Consider the following 26,579-nt stretch of genomic DNA (forward strand, 5'->3'; position numbering starts at 1 on the left):
ACGTGGAGTGGGGAGGGCGGGTGAGAGCCGGGTGTGGCCGGGGGGCGCGGGGCGGGCTCGGAGCGCGGCGAGGGGCCGCTCCGAAGCTGTCCGCCCCGCGGCCCAGGGCGCCGGCTGAGAACGGGTGACCTTGGGCCCGCTCCATCCCCCACCCCCACCTCCCCCGGGCCTCGTCACCCCTGCTGCCTGCGGCTCATCTCCTGGGACAGACAGAGCCTTCCCCGCGGGGAGGCCTGCCGCTGGAAACTTCCCTCTGCGGTCTGACCCAGCCGCCCGCTGTCTACGGGCCGCTGCTGCCCCGGTTTCCATCTAAGCACGCATTTAAGCACAGGACTTGTAACTCTGTGCACCAGGGACTGACCTGTTCTGCAAACCCCTCCTCCTCCTCTCCACCCCAACCTCCTCCTGTTCTTCCTCCTCCACCACCTCCTCCTCTTCCTCCTCCTCCTGCTGCTTTGGAGCCTAATTCCCCCACCTTTCAAGGCAGCCCTCCTGTCCGGAAGCCACCGTGTCCCTCCTTCACAGACCTGGCCCTGGAGCTAGGCCTGCCTTCCTGCCTGCTGGGGCTTGGCTGGCGGAAAGTGCCCAGGGGGTCCTCTCAGGGGCTGACTCCCCAGCCCCACCCAGGGTCCTGGGCCTGCCTGGTGGAGGAGGGGCTCCAGACCTCCTCAAGGGATGAGCCCCAAGAGCTGCCATGCAGCTCTGCAGCTGCGGAGCCCCAGCTGCTGGTCTCCCTTCTACTGTCAGCTGAAAAGCCCTCACCCCTCCCTAAGTAGCTGGGACCCAGTCCCTATCCCCGGACTTTGGGAGAAAAGCCCAAGTGGAGGGTCTGCCTATGGTCTACCCTAGAGCCTTCATGCTGCTTGCTGTTTCACCCTATTCCCACCCGGGGATGAGGATGGCCAGGTGCCTTGCAGTCTTCAGCTCACCTCTTCCATCCCGCCCCCACTGTACCCACGGGAGCTGAGGCTGGGAGCCAGAAGGGACCTGCCCCCTTGCCCTCTGGGCTGGTGCTCTCTCCAGCCTGCCATCCCCAGAGGAGTCTGGAGATCCGCCCACACGCAGCCCTCACCCTGCTCAAAAAGCCTGGGCGAGCAGCCTCTGATCAGACATCTGGCTTTGAACTGTGCCTCAGCTGTGCCCTAGCTCTGTGACCTTGGAGAGCCACCTACACCACCTCTTGCTTCAGTCTCTTCATCTTTAAAATGGGGTGGGCGAACTCAGAGCATGCACGGGCGGGTCACCAGCGCCGAGCAATCTCTACCGAATTGGGGATGTTGCCCAGTCTCCTTCAGCAGCAGCACATCCTGAAATTCGGGCCCAGGGGAGAAGGGACATTCTGTGAGCTGCCGAGGCCGCCCTGACCATGCCCTTGGCGTCTGCTATTATCTCTCGGGTCTTCTCTACCTCCTAGGGGAGGACCTGCTTCTGTTTTACAGAGGAGGAAACTTCAGTAGAGATCACAGACAAGGCAAAGCTGGGAGGAGACCGGGGAGCCGGCCTCAGGCTCTGCAGGGCTGGCTCTGGGCTGTGTCGCCCTGGGAAGTCCCCTCCCCTTGCAAGTACAGTGTGATTCCAGGTTCTTATTTCAGGGAGCCAGGGTTTAGAAGCCCAAGGCTCACCTATCTCTGGGACCGTCAGAAAAAAGAGGCTGCAGAGGCATGTGGGAACCCTGGAAGGGACCTGCACCATCAGGCTCCTTGGCTCCAGAGGATGCCTCTGCCTAAGCCTGCTGCCCCTGTCCATGTGAACCTCACAGGCTCCAAAGGGCAGCCACCCACCAGGTGGCAGGGACCCAGGCTGCCCTGCGATGGCCCAGAAGTCACAGACCTTGGGTAGGGACCCCTTCAGCCTCTCCCTTAGCCAAGTGTAGATCCTGGTAACCACAGATAGAATCCAGGGCTCAGGCAGGCTCTGGGGCTATGGAGGGAACAGGAAAGGGGGTGTGGGGTCCCTTGAAAGTCCTGGGGCTCTAAGTGACACCCTAGATCCTATATGTTGGCCAGAGGGTTTTCCACAGCCTTACTCAGGTGCACCAGGCACACCCCACTCTCCACCTGCCTCCATGCCCCACACTTTCCAGGGCACAAGCCACTGTCCCCACGCTGCAGAGGAACAGGTGGGACAGAAGCCTGAGACCCACCCCGGGCACAGAGCCACTAAGCCCTAGCTGGTGGCCATGCAGCAAGGGAGGCTCAGGTAACTCCCAGGAAACCTGCACTAACTGAGCTTATTTCCCGGCTTAGGATAGGTCTCAGGTTATCCCTGACAGTCCCTTGCAGACCTGCAGTTGAAGTAAAGGTTCAGATGTAGGCCCAGGGTGGGAGAGGAGCAAGCAGCCAGACACATAAAAACTGCAGTTCAGGCTACTGCTCTCTGGCTGTGAGGCTCTGGACAATCGCTGCCTCTCTGAGCCTCCGTCTCCCACCGAGAGGGCCCGTCCGCATGCCCAGGGGTGGGTGTGCAGCTGTGGTCTACGCCTGCCAGCCTCTGACCAGACACCAGGATGACCAACACAGTACAGGCCAGAGGGCACCCCGAAGAGTCCTGCAGATGGCTTCTCTCTGTGCAGCTGGCCCTGGGTTCCAGTCCCAGCTCTGCTTCTCATGGGCCAGGCACAGCACTACCTCAGCCCTCTGTTCTGAGCAGAGGGGCCCGGAACCCAGCTGCCCACCTGCCTGAGGGTTGCTGGGAGAATTTGGAGGGTTCAGGGAGCTGGGCTGGCTAGGGCCAGCAGCCTGGCAGGTTCCCAGCTGCACTGGCCAGTCTGTAGGACGCCAGGCCTACAGCTGCCGGCCACTGCCTGGGAGAAGGCTGGGCTGGAAGCCAGCGCCCGGGCCCCAGGGCTCCCGCTGTGGGTGCTGATTTGCTTATCAGCCTCAGGGGCAGGAAGAGAGAGGGGCTGCTGCCCACTCTGCTGAGGGTCAGGCCAGGGCCCACCCCTACTGCCTTAGGCCACGGAGATCCCAAGGAGTCACCTGCCGGTGGTCCAGAGACCCGACTGGTCAGGCTGGCAGCTCTGGAAGCAGGCAGCTCCCGGCCATTCTGTAAGGGCCTGGATCCTGGGGTGGGGCTCACTGGGACCTGCAGGCTTACAATGCAGATGCCCGGGCCTCAGCCTCTCTACCTCCTCCAACATCCTCCTGTCTCCCCCGGCCTTGGCAACGTGTGTCGGGGAGCAGCCTCCCAACATGCAGCCCAGGGACAGGGACCCTCTCCTCTCCCTTCCCTGCACTTCCACGTTAATGGCTTCTATGCTGTGCCAAGAGCTTTCTGCCAGTTTCTCATTTGATTTCTGCAGGAACCCTTAGGTCAGCTTTGTAGATAAAGAAACCAAGGCTCAGAGAGGCAGCGATTGTCCAGAGCCTCACAGCAAGACAGCAGCAGGCCTAGAACCTGGTTTGATCTGCCTGGCTGCATGCCCCGCCCACCCATGGCCTACCTTGACAGAACTGCAGGTCTGCAAGGGACAGCCTGAGACCCATCGCAAGCTGGGAAGTAAACTCAGTCATGCAGGTTTCCTGGGAGTGACCCGAGCCTCTGGCTGCACTAGACCTCAGCTGAGGACTGGCTTTTAGCACGACAGATGGGGTGGGCCCTGAGACCCTCATGGACAGCTTAGATGCATGTCGGCTTGGGAAAGGTAGCAAAGCCTCTTGTACCAGATCCTGACTTACAACATCCGGAAGTTCCCTAAGATGTCTGACTGAAATCCTTCCTGCTACGGGGGCACTGTTCCCGTCTCTGCAGACAGGCAAGTCTTCCCCTTCCCTGGCACACAGCAACCTCCCTGCACATGGGAGACCTTCTGCCACCTCTCATCTAAGCTATAGAAACCTGGAATATCTGAGTCACAGAGCAAGGTCCCCTCCTGTGCCCAGGCCTGAGGAATCTGGGTCAGTCACACCTGCTCCCCACCCCCATGGGTCCAGGGTGAGAGCAGGAGTTGGGGCAGTGACACCAGTCAGGACCAGCCAAGCAGGGGCCTGGCTAGAGAAGTTCCCCTTCCTGCCCAAGGAGTGGGGACCTAGAGGGACCTGGGACCCTCAGATGGGAATCCCAGGGTAGGTCTGTGCCTCCCCGCTAGACAGGGCCCCACGACAAGTCTAGCCGCTATAGCACTGGACTAAGTGACCACTGGACTAAGCACTGGACGAGTGATCACCACCATCGGGACTCTTCCCACTCGGTTCCTCCCCAGGTCACCAAGGACCTCCACGTCCAGAAACCCAAGGGACAAATTCCTGTTCTGTTCGCTCCACCTCGGGGTGGCCAGGTGCTCAGTCAGCACCCGGTTTGCACATGTGGCCCCAGGGGCACATTCGGTACATGACAGCCCTGCAGGCGTCCACGGCTGCACACCAGGGCAGGGCGCACAACCAGGACACCTGTGCATCAATGAATGGGGAGGGCACGGTCAGCCCGCCATTGCTCACCTGGAGCCTTGGGTCCCCACCTCCTCCCCACCTCCTCCGTTAGCTGCCCACCAACAAGTCACATCAGCCTTTATCTGAAAATGCTTGGAGAACCCCACAGTGCCCACCCTCCATGGCCACCACTCATGCCCCCGGCTACTGCGGCCACTCAGGGCATCAGTCACTTGAAATATGTCAGGCTACATGGCCCAGCTTAGCGCCCTGCAGCGGTTCCCTCTTCACTCACAGCAAAGGCCAAGTGCTCCCAGGGTGCGCAGGGACTGGCCCCAACCTCCCTGACCCAACCTCCTGACTCACCCCTTTGCCACAGTCCTGTCAGGAACCCCGGCTCCCAGCAGCCCCCTCCAAACCAGTGATGGCTGCAGCTCCCCGGCAGCCCCCAGGCCAGGGTGGATCCCCACCTCATGTTGCCCTCAGCATCAGTGCAGGGCTACAACTTTGTCCCCACGTCCCAGGGGAGGGTGGCTCAGAGAAGGCCTCCCCAGCTGGCTAGGGGGGAAGGGCCTGGGCTCAGCCCTGCTCGGAAAGCCCCCACAGATGTCTCTGCTGGGCCTGGGGCAGGTGGGAGGCCTTGGGAGAGCCCACCATGGCTCCTCTGCTCTGTGGGCCCCTGCTCTGCCCCGCTCCCCCCCACAAGTGCCCGGACGATGCTTGTCCAGTCCACCCCAGCGGGGGATCCAGCAGCCAGGCCAATCCCACCCTCGGAGCTCAGCTGCCGCTCCTGTGAAGCACGCCCAGATCCTCACCCCGCACCTGTCCACGGGACGGCAGAGGCACGGTGCCTGCACAGGGCCCACAGGCTCATGGGACATCAGGGGACAGTGATGGGGAGGGCGCACAAGATCCCACCCACCCACCCACCCACCGAGCCAGAGCCTTCACTGCATTCACGATGCCTCCTGCCGGCCCACGAAGCAGGTGCTATTATGGGACTGTGCACCGTCGGGGTCCCCTCGGATTTGATGGGCTAATTCACACTCTAGTGTGAATGACTCACAGGGCATCCTCCCACATAACAGAAAGAAGCCAGGAGTGGGCACAGCACACTGCAGTGGGGGAGCTCAGGCACGGGGCAGGGAATGGAAATGCCGTCTCTGCAGGCAGGGGCTTCGGCTTCCAGGCCTGGCCCTCAGGACCCTTAACTGGCTGGCCTCCCCAGCTGCATGTTAAACCAACATGCAGCTCCGCCACACCTGGGTACAAGCCCCTCAGTCATGCTTCATCCATCAGGAGTGCCTGCCTCCCTCCTCTGCCTATTGACTTCTTGGCCATAGATGAAGCTGGCATTGTGTCCTCCTCCGGGAAGTCTACCTGGATAACCAGACTTCCCCTGCCCTTCCATGAGCTCCTGGGCATTGCTCCTGACCCTCAGCAAGACCCTTCTCCACTGCTATGCTGGGGTCCCCTCCCTGTATTCTGCCTTGCCCAGCAGCCAGAGCTCCCCACGACCTTTATCTGAAAATGCACGGAGAGTCCCACCATGCCCACATTCCATGGCCACCACCTGTGCCCCTGGCTGCTGCAGCTGCTTGCCCTGGTGGCACAGGCCAGGCTGGCGGGAAACCCAGCAAGCACATGCCCTCTGCTGCCTCCAGGCCCCGGTTCTGGTTGGTCCCTGGTCTCGAGTCCTCTGTGACTCAGCCCCTCCCTCCAGGGCTCCCTGAGCCACTGCCTCCCCCAAGAAGCCTCCTTGACACCCGCTCCATGCCCAGGCCCTATCTGGCTGCTGGTCTATGAGGATCTCCAGGGCAGACCTGGGTCGGCTCTGGCCCCTCCCAGCTCAGGGCCTGGGGCAATGCCTGGGATCCTGAGGGGACTCTGATCACTGTGACCCACCGACCCTGGCGTTTGAACACCTGCTTGACCTGGGTCTCGCTCGCTGAACCCAGCTGCCAGACGTTGCTGGAGCCTGCTCAGGCCTGGTGCCCTGCCTATGGGGCTGGCTCCTGGACTTCTCCCGGAGATGCTCAGTCTGAGCCTCCCTCAGCACCAACAGGTGTGTGATCAGGGCTTTCAGGGCTTCTCGTGTTCCTTACGATGCAAGATGCCAGTCTCCTGGCTCCCACCCGGCGCCACCACACTGAGGCAGGGCTCCTGGCCACAGGCCTGCCCCTGGGCTGGAAACCCAGCCCTCCCCAGGGTCCAGCAGCTCTTCTCCTGACCTATTTACCCACCTGGGCAGAGGCAGAGAGGCCCCAGGCTGTCTGCCAGGCAGAATGGGGCTCCTGAAGAGGGAAGGGTGCAAGCTGCCCAGCCTGGCAGAGAAGTGACCTGGCCCAGGAGGGCTGGGGTCCTGTGGGGCTGCTCAGCCTGCTGCCCCACCCCAGTGGGAGGCTGGCACTCAGAAGCCTGCCCCAAGCCCTCTCCCCTCATGTAGACCCACCACCCCTGCTGCACCTGCAGCCCTGCTCTGCCTGGCCTGTCACCTACCCTTGCCAGAGGGGGCTACTGCCCAGAACTCACAACCTCTTACGCTCCTGCCATTGGTTCCCAGTGAGCAGGTCAAAGGCAAGCACGGTCCCTCACTCTCTCAGCAAGTGCCTCCTTGGTCTGGCCTGTGCCAGGCCCTGTGCTGGGCACTGGGCACCCCCACGAGCACTGCCCTGGCTCTAGCAGATCCCAGACCTTCCCCTGATGACAGCCAGCCCAGCCTCATCTCCTCCCAGACCGCCATGACCTCAGAAGCACTGCCTTGGCTCTCCCGCCCATTTCATCGCCCACTGGGGCTGCCGTCTGCACAGCTGCTGGGCTCTGGCTCCTTAACTGTGTCACGGGTGGGTCTCACTTCCCTTGGGGGCCTTGGGCTGCAAATTCACCTAAGAGCTGGGCGTACTACCACCACAACTTGTCACCACAGCCTCCACCCTCAGAGCTACCACTGAGGCCAATCACCATCAACACCATCTACAGTACAACCAGAACCACCACTGTCGCCATCCCACCATCACCACATTGTGTTATCAACACCATCATGACCATTGGGCCACCACCACTACCAACAATACCATCAGCCATCAACACACCATAGTCATTACCTGCAGACACGGTCACCGGCATCACGCCATCAGCAATGCTGTCACTACCGCCAACAGCAGCAACACCCGCTCCATCATCATCAGTGACACAACCATTGCTACCATGTCTTTACCATCGATGCCACCAGCACCATAAATACCACTCTCTCTGCCACCACTAGCATCCCCACCATTAGCGCCAACACCATACACTACCAACAATGCCATCCTCACTACCACCAGCCCCAGCATCACCATCTCACTATCACTACCATCACCACCCCATCATCACTACCACTGCCACCCCATCATCAAAACCACACAATCATCACCACCACCAGTTCATCATCACCATCACCACCATCCCAACATCAAAACCACACAACCATTACCACCAACACTACCCCATCATCACTACCACCAGCCCATCACCACCACCACCCCATCATCATCATCACCACCACCATCATCACCATCACCACCATCCCAACATCAAAACCACACAACCGTCACCACCACCACTACCCCATCATCACTACCACCAGCCCATCATCACCACCACCACCCCATCACCACCATCACCACCACCATCACCATCACCACCATCCCAACATCAAAACCACACAACCGTCACCACCACCACTACCCCATCATCACTACCACCACCTTCCCATCATCAAAACCACACAATCACCACCACCAGCCCATCATCACCATCACCAGCCCATCATCACCATCACCACCATCCCGTCATCAAAACCACACAATCACCACCACCACCCCATCATCACCATCACCACCACCATGATCACCATCACCACCCCATCATCACCATCACCACCAACATGATCACTACCAGCACCATCCCATCATCAAAACCACATAATCGCCACCACCAGCCCGTCATCACCATCACCACCCCATCATCACCACCAGCCCATCATCACCATCACCAGCCCATCATCACCATCACCATGATCACTACCACCACCATCCCATCATCAAAACCACACAATCACCACCACCAGCCCATCATCACCATCACCACCCCATCATCACTACCACCACTACCCCATCATCACCATCACCACCCCATCATCACTACTGCCAGCCCATCATCACTACCACCACCACCCCAACATCACCACGACCACCACCATCACTACCACCATCATCAAAACCACACAACCATCACCACCACCACCTCATCATCACCATCACCACCCCATCATCACCATCACCACCCCATCATCACTACCATCGCCAGCCCATCATCACCATCACCACCACCATCATCACTACCACCACCATCCCATCATCAAAACCACACAACCATCACCACCACCACCCCATCATCACGACCACGACCGCATCATCACCGTTACCACCCCATAATCAGCATCACCACCCCATCATCACCATCACCACCACCATCACCACCACCACCACCCCATCACCACCCCATCACCACCACCACCCCCCATCACCACCCCATCACCACCACCACCCCATCATCACCACCACCACCCCATCACCACCACCATCACCACCATCATCACCATCACCACCACCATCACCATCACCACCTCATCATCACTACCATCACCAGCCCATCATCACCATCACCACCACCATCATCACTACCACCACCATCCCATCATCAAAACCACAAACCATCACCACCACCACCCCATCATCACCACCACCAACCCATCACCACCAACCCATCACCACCACCCCATCACCACCACTACCCCATCATCACCACCGCCACCGCCATCATCACCACCGCCACCCCATCATCACCACCGCCACCCCGTCATCACCACCACCAGTCCATCATCACCGCCGCCGCCCCGTCATCACCGCCGCCGCCCCGTCATCACCGCCCCCGCCCCGTCATCACCGCTCCTGCCCCGTCATCACCACCGCCAGTACCGTCATCACCACCGCCACCCCGTCATCACCACCACCATCATCACCATCACCACCACCATCATCACCATCACCACCTCATCATCACCACCACCACCCCATCATCACGACCACAACCCCATCATCACCGTTACCACCCCATTATCAGCATCACCACCCCATCATCACCATCACCACCACCATCATCAAAACCACACAACCATCACCACCACCACTGTCATCATCAAAACCAGCGATAGTTGCATCACTACCACCACCACCACATTAACAGCACAGTCATTACCATCGCTGTCACTGCAGCCATCGCCATTACTGTCCCTTTGCAGTCACCACAATTAGCACTGGTCACCCACGGCCACCAGCATCACCTCCACTATAAGCACAGCACCATGCTCTCATCACCCACACTGCCATTCGCCTCATCAGAACCAGCCCCATGACTGTCCCTGGGACTGACCCCAGCCTGGTCACAACAGTCACCAACATTCGATAGCAAGCGCTTATCCTATGCTCACCACCTCCAAGACACAGTGCGAGCAAACCAGGCTAGGAGGAGAAATGGCTGCCATCACCATTGCTGGCAACAGGCGAAGTGTGAACTCAGGCAGCCACACCATCACCACTGCCTGTCACACCCGACAGCCCTGCCCTCTAGAAATCTCTCTGCTGACCCAGCTCCCAAAGCTACGGTCACCTCTGGTGACCTCCAGGTCATTCCACCACCCCCCTGCTTCCAGGCACCTCTGCACCAAGGCCAAGAGAATGGACACTCATGGCCACTGTCCCATCCCCACTAACAGAGGAAGCTCTTCCTCTGCCTTCCCACATCCTTGGGAATAGTCAAGTCGCCACCTCCCTTCCTGACCTCAGGGTAACACTGAGTGGCCTGGGAAGGGGGGCTTTGATGAAGCCTTTTCTGCTTCCGTAAATGAGCCACTGTGCTCCTGGGTGAGGGACGGAGGGACACGGGCTCTGAGGGGAGGAGGCTGCAGCCTCCCTCTACCTGCCCTCACCCCCATGAGGCATGGCTGAGAGGGCTCCCACAGTGGAGGAGTGGCACGGGGGGGCGGAATACAAATGTCCAGCCCACCTGTCCCAAACCTGAGCAGCGCCAGGCAGAGGCCATGAGGCTGGCATCTTGCATTTCGAGGAACATGAGAAGCCCTGAGGGCTTTGGTGGCAGACCTGTCGGTGCTGAGGAGGCTCAGACCGAGCAGCACTGTGAGAGGCACAGAAGCCAGCCCTACAGGCAGGGTATCAGGCCTAGGGCCCACCAAGATGGCTGCTGGGAGCCATCTGGGTGTCAAGGAGCCAAGTGGGCATTGAGGGGTCGATCCATGTGGGCCCAAACCCATAAGCCTGCTGTGACCGCATTCTGAGCGCCAGCTTCTGATCAAGATCTGGGCCCGTCTGGCTTGTCCAAGCTCCCGGCAGAAGGCCTGGCACCGAGCAGGCACCCAGGAGGTGGCAGCCCTCTCCTTGCACACCCCCGCCACCCCCACAATTCCACCTCTGTCACCTCCAGGGCCAGAGAGCTCCCCATCTGCTTCTAAAAAGCAGCATGGGATGCAGGCAAGGGGCCCCGGAGGCCTGAGCAGCCTCATCTACCCCAGCCGCTCCCAACCCCACTCTCGCTGACACTGAGGCAGCCTCTGGGCCTCTGAGGCTCTTGGGGCCTGGCTCCAGCTCCCTCTTGACAGCCAGCGCAAGTTCCCTTCCTCTAGGAAGCCCACTCCCAGAGTTGGCCCCGGATACCAGCACACAGGGTGGCTGCACCCCAAGTCTCCGGCCCCCAAGGATGGCGCTCTGTTCAGTGCCTGCTTGCTGTCCTCTGGGAAGCCATGCTGGACTTCTGGGATAGGACAATGCCCACCTGCTGCACAGCCCCGCTCCCATTCCTTAACTCACAGTGGGCCCACCTCACAGACATGGAGGCCGAGACTGGAGGAGGTGAACCTCCCCATGCCCCCACCCCTGCAGTAAGGAGCATGCCGGCGCTGCAGCCCTGCCCCTCCCAACTGCCAAGCTATCCTGTGTGTGTGCTGGCCTGCCTGGAGTGGGCACTCCCAGCCCACTTGGCACAGCTGGGGTGGGTGGGAGACAGATGGCACTGCCCAGCAGGAATAGGCTGGGCAAAGGCCTGGCGGCCTGTGGCTGGGGCAGGCCCAGGAGCCACATCCAAGCTCCAAGAGAGGGAGAAGGAGATGGCCCCTGGGGAGACAGTGGCACTAGGGGCCTGGCAGGCAGACTGGAGGCTCTGTTATGCCCACTGGTCCCCTCCTCCACTGCAGAAACCTATTCCAGCCATGCCTCATGGGGGCTGCCACAGGCCATGCATCCGGCAGACTTTCTCTAGAAGAAAAAGAATGGAGGCAGGAGGGGCAGCGTAGGCAGGCAAGGCGCGGGCAGGGGTGGTGCAGCAGCCGGGTCCTTACTGGTGGCTGGTGGCCTCCAGTTGCCCAGGAAGCTCCCTGGACCGGGAGGAGGGCAGAGACTCTCACTGTAGCAGCCCTGCATCTCCTGTCCCATTGCACAGTTCAGGAAGCTGAGGCCTGGGTGTGCACAGCCAGTGTGGCCAGATCCAAGAATTCTGTGGTTGAGGGAGGGGCCTTCCTGAATGCCAACCCCCACTGTAAGACCTGCAGACCCCCCGCCCTCAGGACACAGGGGCCCTAGCAGGCATCCAGGGAAACTCACAGCCATGTCCTGAGTAGCCCGGCTCCAAACCTCCCTCCTCAGAGGGCCCCTCCCCACATCTCATGGAGTCAGGAGCAGTGGACTTCCCAGGGCCAGGCATCCCTGGCAGAGGTCCAGTTGGGTATGCGGTGTGGCACCTTGACAGTGAGCCCTTGCTGCAGGGGTCAGATGTGTTCAAGGAATGAGCGCGTGAGCCAATGAAGGTGGACAGGGAGTGACCTGTTAAGATGGGGCACACTCGGACTCCCCAAACAAACACCTGAGGGCTGCTGTGAGCCCAGAGCCATGGCAGAGACCCAGGCCTGCCCTCGGCAGACAGAACACAAACACAGATCCCGGGACTCGCTGCAGATGGGGGCCGCTGCTAGGAAGAAAGAGACAGGGTGGGGTCGCAAGGCAGTGGGTGGAGGGGCCTGGAGCAGGTGGAGAAGAGGGCACCGGGCAGGAACAGATGGGAGTCCCAGAGTTCCAGAGCAGACCCTGTGGGAGTAAGAGGGCCCCGGGAAGCTCAGCTGAGAGGCACCTGGGCCAGGCAGAAGATCTGGGTCCACTGCCAGCTTTGGAGCCCTTGGGCAGGCCCAAGGGTCTGTCCTGGACTGGGAGGAGGCTGGCCCACTCCAAGTTCAGGCCATAGGTGTTTGCCCACTGCTGTGACCTCAAGACCTGGTCCATTCCCTCCAGCTCTGAAAACTGCCACGAGCCCCTGCACTGGCGAGGACCCTGAGCCCAGAAAGAACAGGCCCATGCAGGCCTCTGCCAGCCCCTGCTGCCCCTACCCAAGGACCAAGCAAGAGGACATTTAGAAAAGGGGCACTCGGGAAAGGACTGGTGCAGGGCCCAGGACTGCTGCTGGGGCAGAAGCTAAGTAGGGTGGGCTCACCTCTGAGAGTGGCAGTCCACCCCTCCCCCATCCCCAGACCCCCACCTAAGTCAGGGGAGGCACATCTTCCCTCCTCCCTCCTCCCTCCTCCATGGTGCAGATACTGAGGCTCTTCCCAGGCCACCAAAGAGGCCTCTGTGTTGGGCGCATCCCCTCCCCCTGCGCCCCTCCCCCAGCCTCCTCTGCCCCCATCAGGAACCGGCTGGCGTGGGAGAGACTGAGCAGGGAACCGGCTGCTGACAGCGACCGGGGGACCCTGCCAAGTCTTCCTTCCGCTTCTCCCCCCTTGGCCTGCCCCCTCACTGCCCTCTCCAAGGAAACCAGGAAAGGGGTGGGTGAGGGAGAGGCTCTTAAAGGGACCAGGATGCTCACTTGGTCAGGGCCCCCAGTGGGGAGCCAGGGTCTGGGTCCCCAGCCAGGACAGCCGAGCCTGGCAGGTGCCCCATGGGAGGTGGGGCTGGAGGTCCACCCAGGCCAGATGGGAACAACCCACCAGGTGGCCCTGGGCCTGCCAGTGAGCACCCTGGGCCTCAGTCTCCACAGCGGTAAAATCTGTGAATAGGGAAGGACGTGTGCCACTGACTGAGGCAGCTCTCATGGTACCTGGCCTGGGCTGAGCTTCAGGAAAGGAGCCCAGCAAATGTCCCTCTCACATGTCCGTCCTCCTTCCACACATGCCTGCCAGGAGGGGACCATGTCTGGAAGAACAAGGGTTCTAGGAGCCCGAAAAGTAGGGACACTCCCAACCCAGTTGAACAGGAGCCTCCTGCAGGACTTCTCTGGTCAATACGGAACTGGGAGCACATGGAACTCTGCCCTTCCTAGAGCCGTGAGGATGGGCTGGCTTCTGGCAGAACCTCCAAAAATACCAGGGGAATGTGGTAAGGGCTTGGCCTGATACTAACGTTCCTACTCTGGGACTCCACTGAACCACTTTTCAAGTGAAGACGGTGCATATCATCTCTCAGCATCCTGCTAACTCTGACATTCATGCTCCGTGAAACTCTAGGTTATTTACTTGTTTTAAAGGAGTTTTAAAAGACTGCAAGATATTTGCAACTTCTCATGTGTGAAACACCCAGGGAGCTGTCATTTCAGGACCACAGAACCTAACTCCCAATATGTGCTACTGGCCTCCATCAACTTCCTGTCACCCACCAGCCCATCCTTTCTCCACCCATCATTCACTCATGTACCTAGCTACCCACACACCCACTCATCCATGCCTCCATCCACACATCCAGTCACCCACGCACCTATCCACCCTCCACCCACCTATTCACCCATCCACCCATCTACCACCTACACACCCGTCCACCCACCCACCACATATTCACCCAACCACCCATCTACTACCTACACATCCAGCCACCCACCCACCCATCTATGCCTCCATCCACATATCCAGTCACCCATACACCTATCTGCCCTCCACCCACCTATTCACCCATCCACCCATCTACCACCTACACATCCAGCCACACACACGCCCATCCATGCCTCCATCCACACATCCAGTCACCCACATACCTATCCACCCTCCACCCACCTAATCACCCAACCACCCATCTACCACCTAAACATCCAGCCACACACATGCCCATCCATGCCTCCATCCACACATCCAGTCACCCATACACCTATTCACCCTCCCACCCACCTATTCACCCATCCACCCATCTACCATCTACATATTCAGCCATCCAGCCACCCACCCACCCATCCACTCACCCATACCTCCATCCACAGATCCAGTCACCCACACACCCACCCACCACATGTTCACCCATCCACCCATCTCCATCTACATAACCAGCTAGGCACCCACCCACCCATCTATACCTCTGTCCACACATCCAGTCACCCACACACCCATCCACCCATCTACCATCTACATATCCAGCCACCCACACGCCCATCCATGCCTCCATCCACACATCCAGTCATTCACACATCCACCCACCCATCTGCCCATTCACCTATTCACTCATCCATCCATCTACACATCCAGCCACCCACCCACCCACCTATCCATCCATCCACTCACCCGCCCATCCATCCATCCCACCCACGCATCCACCTACCCACCTATCCATCCCACCCACCCATCCATCCATCCACTCACCAGTCCGTCCACCCACCCACCTATCCATTCCATCCACCTATCCATCCATCCACTCGCCCGCCCATCCATCCATCCATCCATCCATCCATCCATCCATCCATCCATCCACTCACCCAGCCATCCACCTACCCACCTATCCATCCCACCCACCTATCCATCCATCCACTCACCCACCCATCTATCCATCCCGCCCACCCATCCATCCATCCACTCACCCACCCATCCACCTACCCACCTATCCATCCCACCCACCTAGCCATCCATCCACTCACCCGCCTATCCATCCATCCATCCATCCATCCATCCATCCACCCACCCACCCATCCACCCACCCACTTATCCATCCCATCCACCTATCCATCCATCCACCCACCCACCCACTCATGCATTCATCCACCCACCCATCTACTCATCCATCCATCCATCACCCACTTCTCCCCAATATATGTCCAAGTCCTAAACCCCAGAACCTATGAATGTGATTTTATTTGGAAATATGGTTTTTGAAGATGTAATTGAGTTAGATATCTTGACTGATACCACACTGGGTTTAGGGCGGGCCACAGATCCATGACTGGTGTCCTTATAAGAAGAGAAAAGGACAGAGATACACAAAATAGAAGGCCAGGAAAAGGCAGCAGCAGAGACGGGAATGATGTCACCACAGCCAAGGAACACCACGGACTGCCTACAGCCACCAGAAGCTGGAGAGGCAAGGAAGACATCTTTTCAGAGTCTTCGGAAGGAACATGGCCCTACTAACACTTGGATTGCAAAATGCTGGCTTCCAGAACTGGGAAAGAATAGACTTCTGCTGTTTTAAATTACCTGGTTTGTGGTGATCCCGGCAGTTTGTCAGGGCAGCTCTGGGAGACAGATTCTCGACCCCCCCCAGCCACCTCCCATCTTTTTTCTTCTCTCAGTCACCCACCCTTCCACCCCTGTCTCTGGCCTTCCACACATGCTCTCATCCACAGCCCAGCCACCCACCCTCTCCCTCACCATCCAACACTGATCACTCGCCCAGCCATACGACTGTTCTTCCGCTGCCTCCCCATCACCCAGCAGCCCACAGCTGCACTCCTGGTGCATCTCTCTGGGAAACAGCCGGCTCCCGCAGATCACCCACACCCCCGCTTGTCCACACTGCCTATCAAGAACCCCCTCACACATCCATTTCTGTATCCAGCCATGAAATCACTGCTTCGCTCATGAGCCACTGTTGATCAGCACTGGGTCAATCACTCGATTCTAGGGGTACAGACATGGCTTTGACACAGCTGCCACTGTCCCCCCCTGCCCCACTCCAGCAGAGACACATGTGGTGGAGGAATATATGGGGGTAGACTATGGTAGGGGCAGTATCTAAGGCTTGGAACATTTGAAAACTCTGAAAGACCCCCACCCTATTCCCCATTTTCCTCCCAGGATCTCCAGGCCCCAGGCCCTCACCACCACAAGCCGGGCTGGTGCAGGGTTATGGGGGAGGAGGAGCCCTTGAGCCATGCTGCCAGGCCATCATTCAGGATGGGATGATCCAGGGTGTCTGGGCCTGGGAGGGTGGGGTTTGGTTACAGATCTGGATGCTGGGGTGCAGGGACACTAGGTGCTTCTAGGGCTCAGGGTTTACAGAGCAGGAGCAGACATCATGGGTGTGGGTGTTGAGCTATGGGTGCAAGTGTGTGTGCACAACCGGGGCCAGGCAGGCAGATGAACTGTGCCGCAGTGGAAGGCTGAGCAGGTCACATGGCCAATTGCTGTATGTGGCTGCAAGAGGAGGCGGCCCTACAAGCATGTGACACACACCAAGTCATTCCAGCTAAGACACCAGAGCAGGACTCAGCTTGTGACCAGGATCAGGGCTCAGTGTATGACTACAGTCAGGACTATGTGTGACTAGGATCTGGGCTCAATATACGAACTAGACCAAGGCTCAGGATGTGACCAGGATCAGGGCTCAGTGTATGACTACATTCAGGACTATGTGTGACTAGGATCTGGGCTCAATATACGAACTGAACCAAGGCTCAGGCTGTGACCAGGATCAGGGCTCAGTGTATGACTACAGTCAGGACTATGTGTGACTAGGATCTGGGCTCAATATACGAACTGGACCAAGGCTCAGGCTGTGACCAGGATCAGGGCTCAGCATGTGACCAGGTTCAGGGCTCAGCCTGTGACCAGGATCAGGGCTCAGCATGTGACCAGGTTCAGGGCTCAGCCTGTGACCAGGATCAGGGCTCAGCATGTGACCAGGTTCAGGGCTCAGCCTGTGACCAGGATCAGGGCTCAGCATGTGACCAGGTTCAGGGCTCAGCCTGTGACCAGGATCAGGGCTCAGCATGTGACCAGGTTCAGGGCTCAGCCTGTGACCAGGATCAGGGCTCAGCATGTGACCAGGTTCAGGGCTCAGCCTGTGACCAGGATCAGGGCTCAGCATGTGACCAGGTTCAGGGCTCAGCCTGTGACCAGGATCAGGGCTCAGCATGTGACCAGGTTCAGGGCTCAGCCTGTGACCAGGATCAGGGCTCAGCATGTGACCAGGTTCAGGGCTCAGCCTGTGACCAGGATCAGGGCTCAGCATGTGACCAGGTTCAGGGCTCAGCCTGTGACCAGGATCAGGGCTCAGCATGTGACCAGGTTCAGGGCTCAGCCTGTGACCAGGATCAGGGCTCAGCATGTGACCAGGTTCAGGGCTCAGCATGTGACCAGGATCAGGGCTCAGCCTGTGACCAGGATCAGGGCTCAGCATGTGACTGACTAGGTTCAGGGCTCAGCCTGTGACCAGGATCAGGGCTCAGCATGTGACTGACTAGGTTCAGGGCTCAGCCTGTGACCAGGATCAGGGCTCAGCATGTGACCAGGATCAGGGCTCAGCCTGTGACCAGGATCAGGGCTCAGCATGTGACCAGGTTCAGGGCTCAGCCTGTGACCAGGATCAGGGCTCAGTATGTGACTAGGTTCAGGGCTCAGCCTGTGACCAAGATCAGGGCTCAGTGAGTGAGTAGGATTAGAACTCAGTGTGTGACCAGAGTAGAAACTCAGTTTGAGTTTCAGATCTGGGCTTTACATGTGACTAGAATCATAGTTCACTTGTGAATAATCGTATGGCTCTAAGAGTTCACTGCTTTTCAGCTGATGGTGACTGATGGCTGCCACTCCCCTCCCCCTACAAGGCACTGCATTCCCCACACACAGAACCCCTCTCCAGATGCATAGGACTCTTTCTTATCCAAGAACACATGGACGCAGGCCCACACCAGCCTGGACCCGGTCCCCTGGTGCCCTGGTGGGAAGAGACCTGGGCCCCTGCCCATGGTCTCCACTTCAAGTCAGTTGGGAAACTCAGCTCCTCTGAGACAGTTCACAGGGCAAGGAGTGGCCCCTGCAGCAGTCAAGGGAGGTGCCATCCAACTGAGAGCGGAGCGGAAGTGAGGGGCAGGAGGACGGGGACCAAGGTCAGCTCCAATCCCTCCCTGCCAGCCATGGCCTGCCCAGGTGCAGAGCGGACGGCCTCCCTCACTCTACTGTGCTTTCGGCTCCTCAGGGCCTCAGCACAGGCCGCAGGTCCTGGGGCAGGGTCTGGGTAGGGTTAAGGGCCCAAGAGGCGACTCGGCACAGCGCTGCCAGGCACTGCTCGGGCCACAGCGGCACCACCTCCCGTCCTGTCCCGAAGCCCTGGCCCCGGGCACCAAGACTTTAGCACTCAGCGCATGCAGCCCATGACGGGGTGAGTGGAGCTCCTGGCGTGACTGGTGGGTCCTAGGCATTCCCCACACCTGTGACTTTTAGGGCCGATGGAGGCCATGTGGACAAGCACCCTGAGGACTTCACCACCATCCTGCTGCCCCTACCTAAAAGCAGGCAGACGCTGGCCAGAGGGTCCCAGGGCAAGGTCTGCCAAAGGCCACACAGCATGTCCTCTTTAGCCACAGCCTGGGTCCCCAGGGCAGTGTCCGTGTCCCAGCTCCCTGGTCAGTCCCCTCACAGTCTGCTACCCTGAAGGCTAAAGGGGATGCTTTCCTCACAGTATGTTCTCACTCATAGGCGGGTGCTGAACAATGAGAGCACGGGGGGGCATCACACTATGGTCTGTCGGTGGGCGGAGGGCTAGGGGAGGCATGGCAGATGGTGGGGAGGTTGGGGAGGGATAACATTGGGAGAAATGCCTGATGTAGGTGACGAGGGGATGGTGACAGCAAACCACATGGCATGTGTGTACCTATGTACCAACCCTGCAAGATCTGCGCATGCACCCCAGAACCCAAAGCACAAGAAGAAAAAAGCAAAGCAATTGACTGCACAGGCTTCAGACAGCCTGGGGGGAGCCGTCCACGCGAGGACGCTGGTCACGTTGGCATTTATGTTGGTAGAGAGGGAAGGCCCCCGAAGGCCACCAGCAGCGGCTGGTTGAGTGGACCAGGGCGCTACCACGCCCCTCCCCCCACACAGAGCTGCGGCAGCCAGTGAATAGCCCAAAGGGAGCATTTCTGCACTGAGGGAGGGGCCTGTGCTGGTGGCAGGGCTGCGGCTTCCGGGGTGAGATGGAACCACCTGCAGCCCCCGCGCTTCCAACCCCTGAAGATGCAAAGCCAAGGGGGGCTTTTTTCTTGCATTTTCTTTTTCCACCCTTATAAGAGCTAGAGAGCTCGGTTCCCAGGGCTGCAGGCTACTCAGCTCTCCCCAGCCCAGCTGCCAACCACAGACCCAGGCAGAAAAGACAGCAGAGTCTCGTGTGGGGCGCAGAGAAGGCGGGAGGCGCGGCGTGACCCTGCCATCCCACCCTGAGGCCTTTGCACTGCTGCTCCTTCCCCTGCGACAATCGTCTCTGGACATTCACGTGCAGAGCCGAGCTGGCCAGGCCCCTGCCAGAAGCTCCCCTCCCCTGGGAGGCGGGCAAAGGCCCCTGCTCGCCTGCCTCCAGTCCCTGCCGACCTCCCTTCCCAGTCCATGCATGGCCCGCCATCACAACACTGTTCCCCGTCCCTCCTCACTGGGGAGAGGAGGCTGAGGGCTGGGACCTGCCAGAATAGTGCCTGTCAGAGGGCAGTGACTGCTGGAGGAAGGGGTGGGCAGTGGGCAGTGGCGGACAGATTAAAGAACAGGCGAACAGAGGAGTGGGAGGATGAGCGATGGGTGGATGGGTAGTGGGTGGAGTGTGTGGATGGGTGATGGATGGTGGGTGGACGGTGATGGGTGGTGGGCAGTGGGTATAAAGAACAGGTGGGGGGAGGAGGAGTGGGTGGATGGGTGGTGGGGGGAGGGTCATGGGTAGGTGGAGAGTCATGACACCCAGCCCCCATTAACTGTCCTCCCCTGCCTCGGCCTCCCCTGTGCCCCTGTCTGCCTCTGCCCGCTCCTTCTGGCCAGCTCCCTACTCCTTGTGCCCTCAGCCTCCCTGCCCTTGCTCCGGCTGCCTCCCTCTCCCTGCCAGACAGCCTTGTTCTCCAATGCCAGCCCCTGGCAGAGCCTTCCCTTGCTCCCAGGACACACACTTGTCACTGCACTACCCACCATGCAAGGAACCGTGGCCCATGCCACTGGCACCCTGGTGGCCACGCTGACCACACACACTCAGCCAGGAAGGTGGTGCAGGGAGGCCTGGGGCTGGTGATGTCAGAGCAGCCAGGGGGACTGGGGTTGAGGGAGCCAGAGGAGCAACTCTGGAGGAGATGGGGGTGGGTCCCACACACCCAGCTCCCTGACCACACTCTCCCCAAAGCACGGCAGTCCCTCAGGCTGGAGCCGCATGTCGGGACCCGGCTGCCGTTGCTCCATCCATCTCCCATGTTCTGGCCTAGCTCAGCCCTGGGTGCCGGCACTTCCGGGCCTTTACACAGACTCTTCCTCTGACCGGGTGAGGTTCCCATCGCTGTCTCTGCCTCGCGGTTCGGGAGGATGGCCCCACTTTGGCACACCGCCAGGGCTCTGAGATGGCACCTCACGGCCCGACTGCTCCATGCAGAACCTCACGTGAGGCATGGAACTTGCTTCATCTGCCCGCAGCTCCTTGGTCAGCCGGCACACGACAAGTGCTTGGCCAGGAACTGGCACAGGACATGTGGCCACTGAAGACTCCAAGGCCATACCCCCATCTCACGAGCCTGAAGATCCCATGCCACACCCCCATCCCATGAACCTGAAGTTCCAGCCCCACCCCAGGCTGCCCTGGTCTGCCATCGCGGTTCCCACAGCCCCTCAGCGCTTGGCACCCACCTGCAGACCTGAATACCAGGATATCCCCCTGCGGTAGGCATGGGGCTGGGGTGGGGTCAGGCCAAGACGCCTGCCCGTTACTGGGCCTGGGGTTGGAATCCCATGCCTGCTCCTCCTGAAACTGTGGACCTCCCTGGGAGGGGGTGGGAGGTGGCCTGGTGGGCTCCAGAGCCAGACAGTGAGTGACAGGTGGTGACAGGGAGTCCCATGAGGGTACACAGACAGCTAGGGGCTTGGCAGTCGCATCCTAAAGCTTGCACCCCTCCCCGACTGGGTCAGCCTCCCACGAGCCCCACCCCAGACCCCCAAGTGAACTTACACATCCGTCTCATCCCACACGATGCAGGTCTGGTTGGTGGTGCCCTGGGAGAGGCGGGAGAGGAGTCAGGGCCCTGACTGCCCAAACCAGCCCCGACCCTCAGGTCACCCTGGGACCCAGACACAGTGTGCTGCCTGTGAGCGTCCCTTAACAGACTGCATTTTGAGAGGGGAAACTGAGTCAAGGGTGAAGATGGCAGTGGCCTAAGGTCACCTGGGCTTGGCTCAAGCCCCCACCACCCCTGTGGCCTTGGGCAGCTCCTGCCCCCCGAGAGCCCAGGTCCAGTGGCTGGGCTGGGCAGAGTGGCTGAAGTCTGGCTCCCAGCATGAAGCAGGGTGATGGGAAGACCCTTTCCCCAGGGCCTAATGAGCAGGGTCAGCCAGGCACCAGTGGCTTCTGTAAGCACCCTGTGCTGCTCTGGCATCCTGCTAGCATTGCTGGGACACAGCCTTGACAGGCATTGCCAAGATGGGTCTGTGACAGCAGAGTGGGGGGCCAGCGCTCCTGAGAGTGGTACTCAGTGTCGGCCTGCTCCGAGCGGCTGTGAGACTCTGTCCTCACCCAGCCCTACTGTTCCCAATTGATAAGGAAGGGAACTATGGCACAGAGAGGTTGAACAACTCTCCCAAGGTCATGCAGCTGGAAAGGATGGGCCTGGGTTCCCCCATGGCTTCCTACAGCCCTAGCCTGAAGACCTGGCACTGCCTGGTCCTGGTGTGGTAATGCAGGCAACATGTGCCCTGGGGGCCCTGGCTCTCAGCCCCTCCAAAGGGCATTTCGGCCCCTCCTCCCCTGAGGCCCAACGAAGAGCTCTGGAGAACTCCAAGGAGCAGAGCTGGGACCTGGCTGGGGCCACACAGCAGCGGTGACCTGAAGGCCTGGGGAGTTGAGGGAGAACGCTCTCCTGCTGAAATCCGGGGCCCTGCAGGCGAGGTCTGGCGTCCACCCTGGCGGTGCCGGCAGAGGGCGCACTTGCACCCCCAACTTCTCGGTGGCCAGGTGTTAGGGGGCCAGGCAGCAGGGGACAGGCTCCGTTTCTCAGAAGGGAAACCACCAGACCAATGGTGCTGGAGGGTAGAGCGGCTGTAGCCCAGGTGGGGAGTCAGGCACGGATGGGGTTTCAGCACCAGGTCAACTTGCTACGTGACCCTGGGCAAGTCACGCGCCTCTGAGCCTGTTTCCCACCTATAATTCAGGGGTAAAAGCAGCTCTCGCAGGTTAGACCTGTTCTGAGGAGGCCCCGGAGGCTCAGTGGCTGAGGGCTGGGACAGGATCTGTGCACACGCATTTCTGCAGGCACCGGAGTGTGCACGCGGACAACACTCACATTGTACATGTGGGCAAACTCGATCTCCAACGGTGTGCGCAGGGAGCGAGGCGGGGGCTTCACAGTCACGGAGATCACTTTGGAGTTCAGGACCGTGGTGTTCCTGTGCAGCCAGAGCAGCAGCATCGGGGAGGCCGCCCAGCCCAGGCTCCTCCCGGCCCTTCCCGAGGTGCCCTGGAGGGTCCCTGCACGCCTCGCCATCCTCCCCACGCAGCCCATCATCCACACTTCCCCAGGCCCCCTGGCCTCCCCTTCTGGGCTGTGGTCTTGCCTACCCCACCTGCCCTGCACTGCCCACCTCTGCAGGGCCAGGAAGCTGCCCAGGTTCCGGTAGAGCACGGTGCCCACCACAAACACTGATGCTTCATCAGCCTCTGGAAGAAAGTGCACTGTCACCCCCGGCCCACCGTCCCCACAGCCAGGGCGAGACTTGGCAGCCTGGCCTGGCTCCACCATCCGTCCTAAAGGTCATATCCAGGAGGATGGTGAGGCCCACGCCACCCAAGAACATAGCGATGCAGCCAGGGAGCTGGGGGGACAGCTTGAATCCCAGGTGGGAAGAGGGAGACCAAGCTGTTCCCTGGGGCATCCTGAGAGCAGGCAGGACACGGCTCTCTTCCTGGACCTGTGGCTCCCCATCCCTCCCTGAATCGAGGTAGGTCATGTTGACTCCTCTGCCTGGACCTCAGGGTTGATCCGAAGGCCCTGGCCTCAGAGAGAGCAAGGAGGGCTTCCTGCAAAAGGGGACCCCCTGGAGAACTGCCCGACTCTGAGGCAGCAGCTGGACTCCAGAAAGGTGGCGACCATCTGACTCTGGGACACTCATCTCTCATGAAGGCCCCTACCCCACTTCCAGAGCCCCTCACCTGCCAGCCCCGTGGAGAAGACACTCTTGGACACAGTGACCCTGTCCTCCGGCACCTTGGCCCAATCGCCCGTGGCCCGCCAGCCCTTCATGGGGAAGCTGATGTCAGTGGCTCCGCTGGCTGGGAGCTTATGGATGCTGAGGACTGCGGGTAGAGGGGCAAAGGGGTGAGAGAGAGAGAAAGAGAGGGAGGGAAAGTCACCAATGAGGCGGGGCCTCAGCTGCAGGAGTGGGGTGCAGGCTGGCAGTGCAGCGTGATGCCACAGGGTGCCCATGGCTTGGGGAGGCGTGTGGGGGCCATCTGCCCCAGCCCCCAAGGTACAGACACCAATTCCCTGCACCCCGGCCCCTGTGCAGGCTCCACACTCCTGAGGTGAGCCTTGTCCCCAGACCCTGGTGAGATCCAGGAGCAGGGACAGCAAGGAGCACCAGGCAGAGGCTGGCCTGGGCCGGGCCTGGTCCTGCTGAGCTGGAGCCTCAGTGGTGGGAAGGGGGCCTGTCCCTCTCATCCTCCATGGCCCACAAGGTGATCAAGGCAGAGTCTGGGGTCTGTCCTTGGGGGACAGGGACCAGGCACCACCTCTGCACCCCCCACTCCCTCCCAGGACAGGGGATCCCAGCTGCCCTCCAGTTCTATGAGCTGATCCCACCTCCCCTCTCTCTGTAGAAGGCAGGCGGGGGCGGCCCTGCCTCAGGGCCCAGACAGCAAAAGGCAGCACAGGCTGCCGTGGAAGAGGAGACCCAGTGTTCCCTCCCACTCTGGGAAGGAAGGCGTTGGGGGTGCGGAAGGGCCCTGAGCTCAGGGTGGAGGATCATGGGAACGAGGCAGCAGGTTTGGGGGCAACTAGACAGTTTGAGGAAGTGCCACTGGGGTGGAAGCCACTGTTGGCAGGGACCACTGCTCTGGTGGGATCGTGGCCCTGGGGCCATGGTCTCAGCCCTCACAGGCCCCAGTGGAGCCTCAAGAAGGCAGCCCAAGATGGGGCAGGAGTATCAGTAGCATCAAATGCAGCGGCGACATGGAGGGCCGAGCACAGGGGTTTGCACTGTGGATGTCACTGGCAGCCCCAATGGAGGGCAGAGGGCATATGGACTGGGTGGGCACTCGGGAGGGGGTGCAGGAGGGACCAGCACAGAACCAGGAGTGAGGACAAAGGAACTGTGCCGGCTACCCGTCCATGCGTCAGCGTCTGTCTGCCCCCACCCGCTACCACAGCTTCCCAGCAGACAGACGCTGCAGCATGCGAAGGGCTGGGAGGCCGGACACAGGGTCACTGAGGGGCTGGTCACGAGCGCCAGCACGGGCTGTGGCAGGTGTGCCCAGGTAAGGGGCGAGTTTTGAAATCTTTCATTGGAACAGGATGAAAAGTGGCAGAATTATTGAAATAATCCCAATAAGTCATGTTGATGCTTCTAGTTGAGGCATTTCACGGCGGAAAAATTGGAAGTTTGCCTTTTTCTTTTTTAAGAGGCAGCCTATCACACAGGCTGGAGCGCAGTGCTGTGACCGTGGCTCACTGCAGCCTCAACCTCCTGGGCTCAAGTGATCCTCCCGCCTCAGCTTCCCTAGTAGCAGGGGCTACAGGCACACCACCATGCCTGCCTAATTAAAAAAAATTGCGAGCCAGGCACTGTGGCTCACGCCTGTAATCCCAGCACTTTGGGAGGCCGAGGCGGGCGGATCACAAGGTCAAGAGATCGAGCCCATCCTGGTCAACATGGTGAAACCCCGTCTCTACTAAAAATACAAAAAATTAGCTGGGCATGATGGCACGTGCCTGTAATCCCAGCTACTCAGGAGGCTGAGGCAGGAGAATTGCCTGAACCCAGGAGGCGGAGGTTGCGGTGAGCCGAGATCGCGCCATTGCACTCCAGCCTGGATAACGGGAGCGAAACTCCGTCTCAAAAAAAAAAAAAAATTGCAGAAACAGGGTCTCACTGCGCTGCCCAAGCTGGTCTCAAACTCCTGGGCTCAAGTGATCCTCCTGCCTCAGCCTCCTAAATTGCTGGGATTACAGGCAGGAGCCACCGCACCTAACTTCAGTCTTTAACGTAAAAGGTGAGTGCTAGTTAGCCTCCCAGTGACGTCACAACAGGGACGTCGATCTGTGTTGGACGTGCCGCAGTGGGATTTGGTCACGCGCAATAGGTTTCCACCAGCCACATCTGAATGCTGCCTGCGGCACAGGCCTGGTCGCAGGGAAGTGGGGGCTGCTTTGTTTAAATGTCCTTGGACTGTGTCTGTTTTAGGCCTGGGGATGGGGCACCTCAAGAGTGCCAAGCGGCTTCTGACGAGATTAATACTGAAATGGGTATTTCCACTGGTGAAGCCACTGGGTCACCAACCCTGGCCATGGCAGTTCTCTGGGTTTTAGGCTGGCTGGAGGGGTCAGAGTTCATGCCTTCATAGTTGGTCTACTGGCAGCCTTGGTGTCATTGGGGCCCATAGCTCGCCGGTCGGGAGGGTTTATTTATTTCATCTAGTAGGTATAAGGAGGTGCGACGGGAAGGCACTCTCACTGGCTTCTAGTTCCTGACTCTCAGTGAGGAAGGGATGTAGGGGTGGGGTATGGGCCGAGAAGCAGGGTCCTGGGAGTGAGTGAGGCTGAGCGCGGGTGAGTGGGCTGTACGGGACGCGCAGGGCATCTGGGGCGTGCTACAGCTCGAATGTGTCCTGTGAAAGTTCATGTGCTGGAAACTGAATCCCCAAATTCATCTGTTAATGGTACTTGGGGGTGGGGCCTTTGGGAGGTCATGAGTGTGGG

At 59.9% G+C, this 26,579-nt stretch overlaps 1 protein-coding gene across 22 annotated transcripts in view; it reads right to left on the reverse strand.

The window, feature by feature from the left end:
- Window positions 1–26,579, reverse strand: part of ADGRB1 (adhesion G protein-coupled receptor B1) — a 98,281-nt gene that overhangs the window by 35,470 nt on the left and 36,232 nt on the right. For 20 of the 22 annotated variants that reach the window (XM_078353012.1, XM_078353006.1, XM_078353022.1 and 17 more), the window contains exons 14-17: window positions 23,816–23,959; window positions 23,248–23,323; window positions 22,950–23,052; window positions 21,623–21,666 (exon numbers count right to left, since the gene is read on the reverse strand). In XM_078353012.1, coding sequence (XP_078209138.1) covers window positions 21,623–21,666; window positions 22,950–23,052; window positions 23,248–23,323; window positions 23,816–23,959 — 367 coding nt within the window. Of the gene's footprint in view, window positions 1–177; window positions 359–21,622; window positions 21,667–22,949; window positions 23,053–23,247; window positions 23,324–23,815; window positions 23,960–26,579 lie in introns of those variants that run through there. The other 2 variants (XM_078353026.1, XM_054246574.2) reach the window with 2 other exon arrangements.

Source organism: Callithrix jacchus, chromosome 16 (assembly GCF_049354715.1).
Source record: "Callithrix jacchus isolate 240 chromosome 16, calJac240_pri, whole genome shotgun sequence".
NCBI classification, from domain to species: domain Eukaryota; kingdom Metazoa; phylum Chordata; class Mammalia; order Primates; family Cebidae; genus Callithrix; species Callithrix jacchus.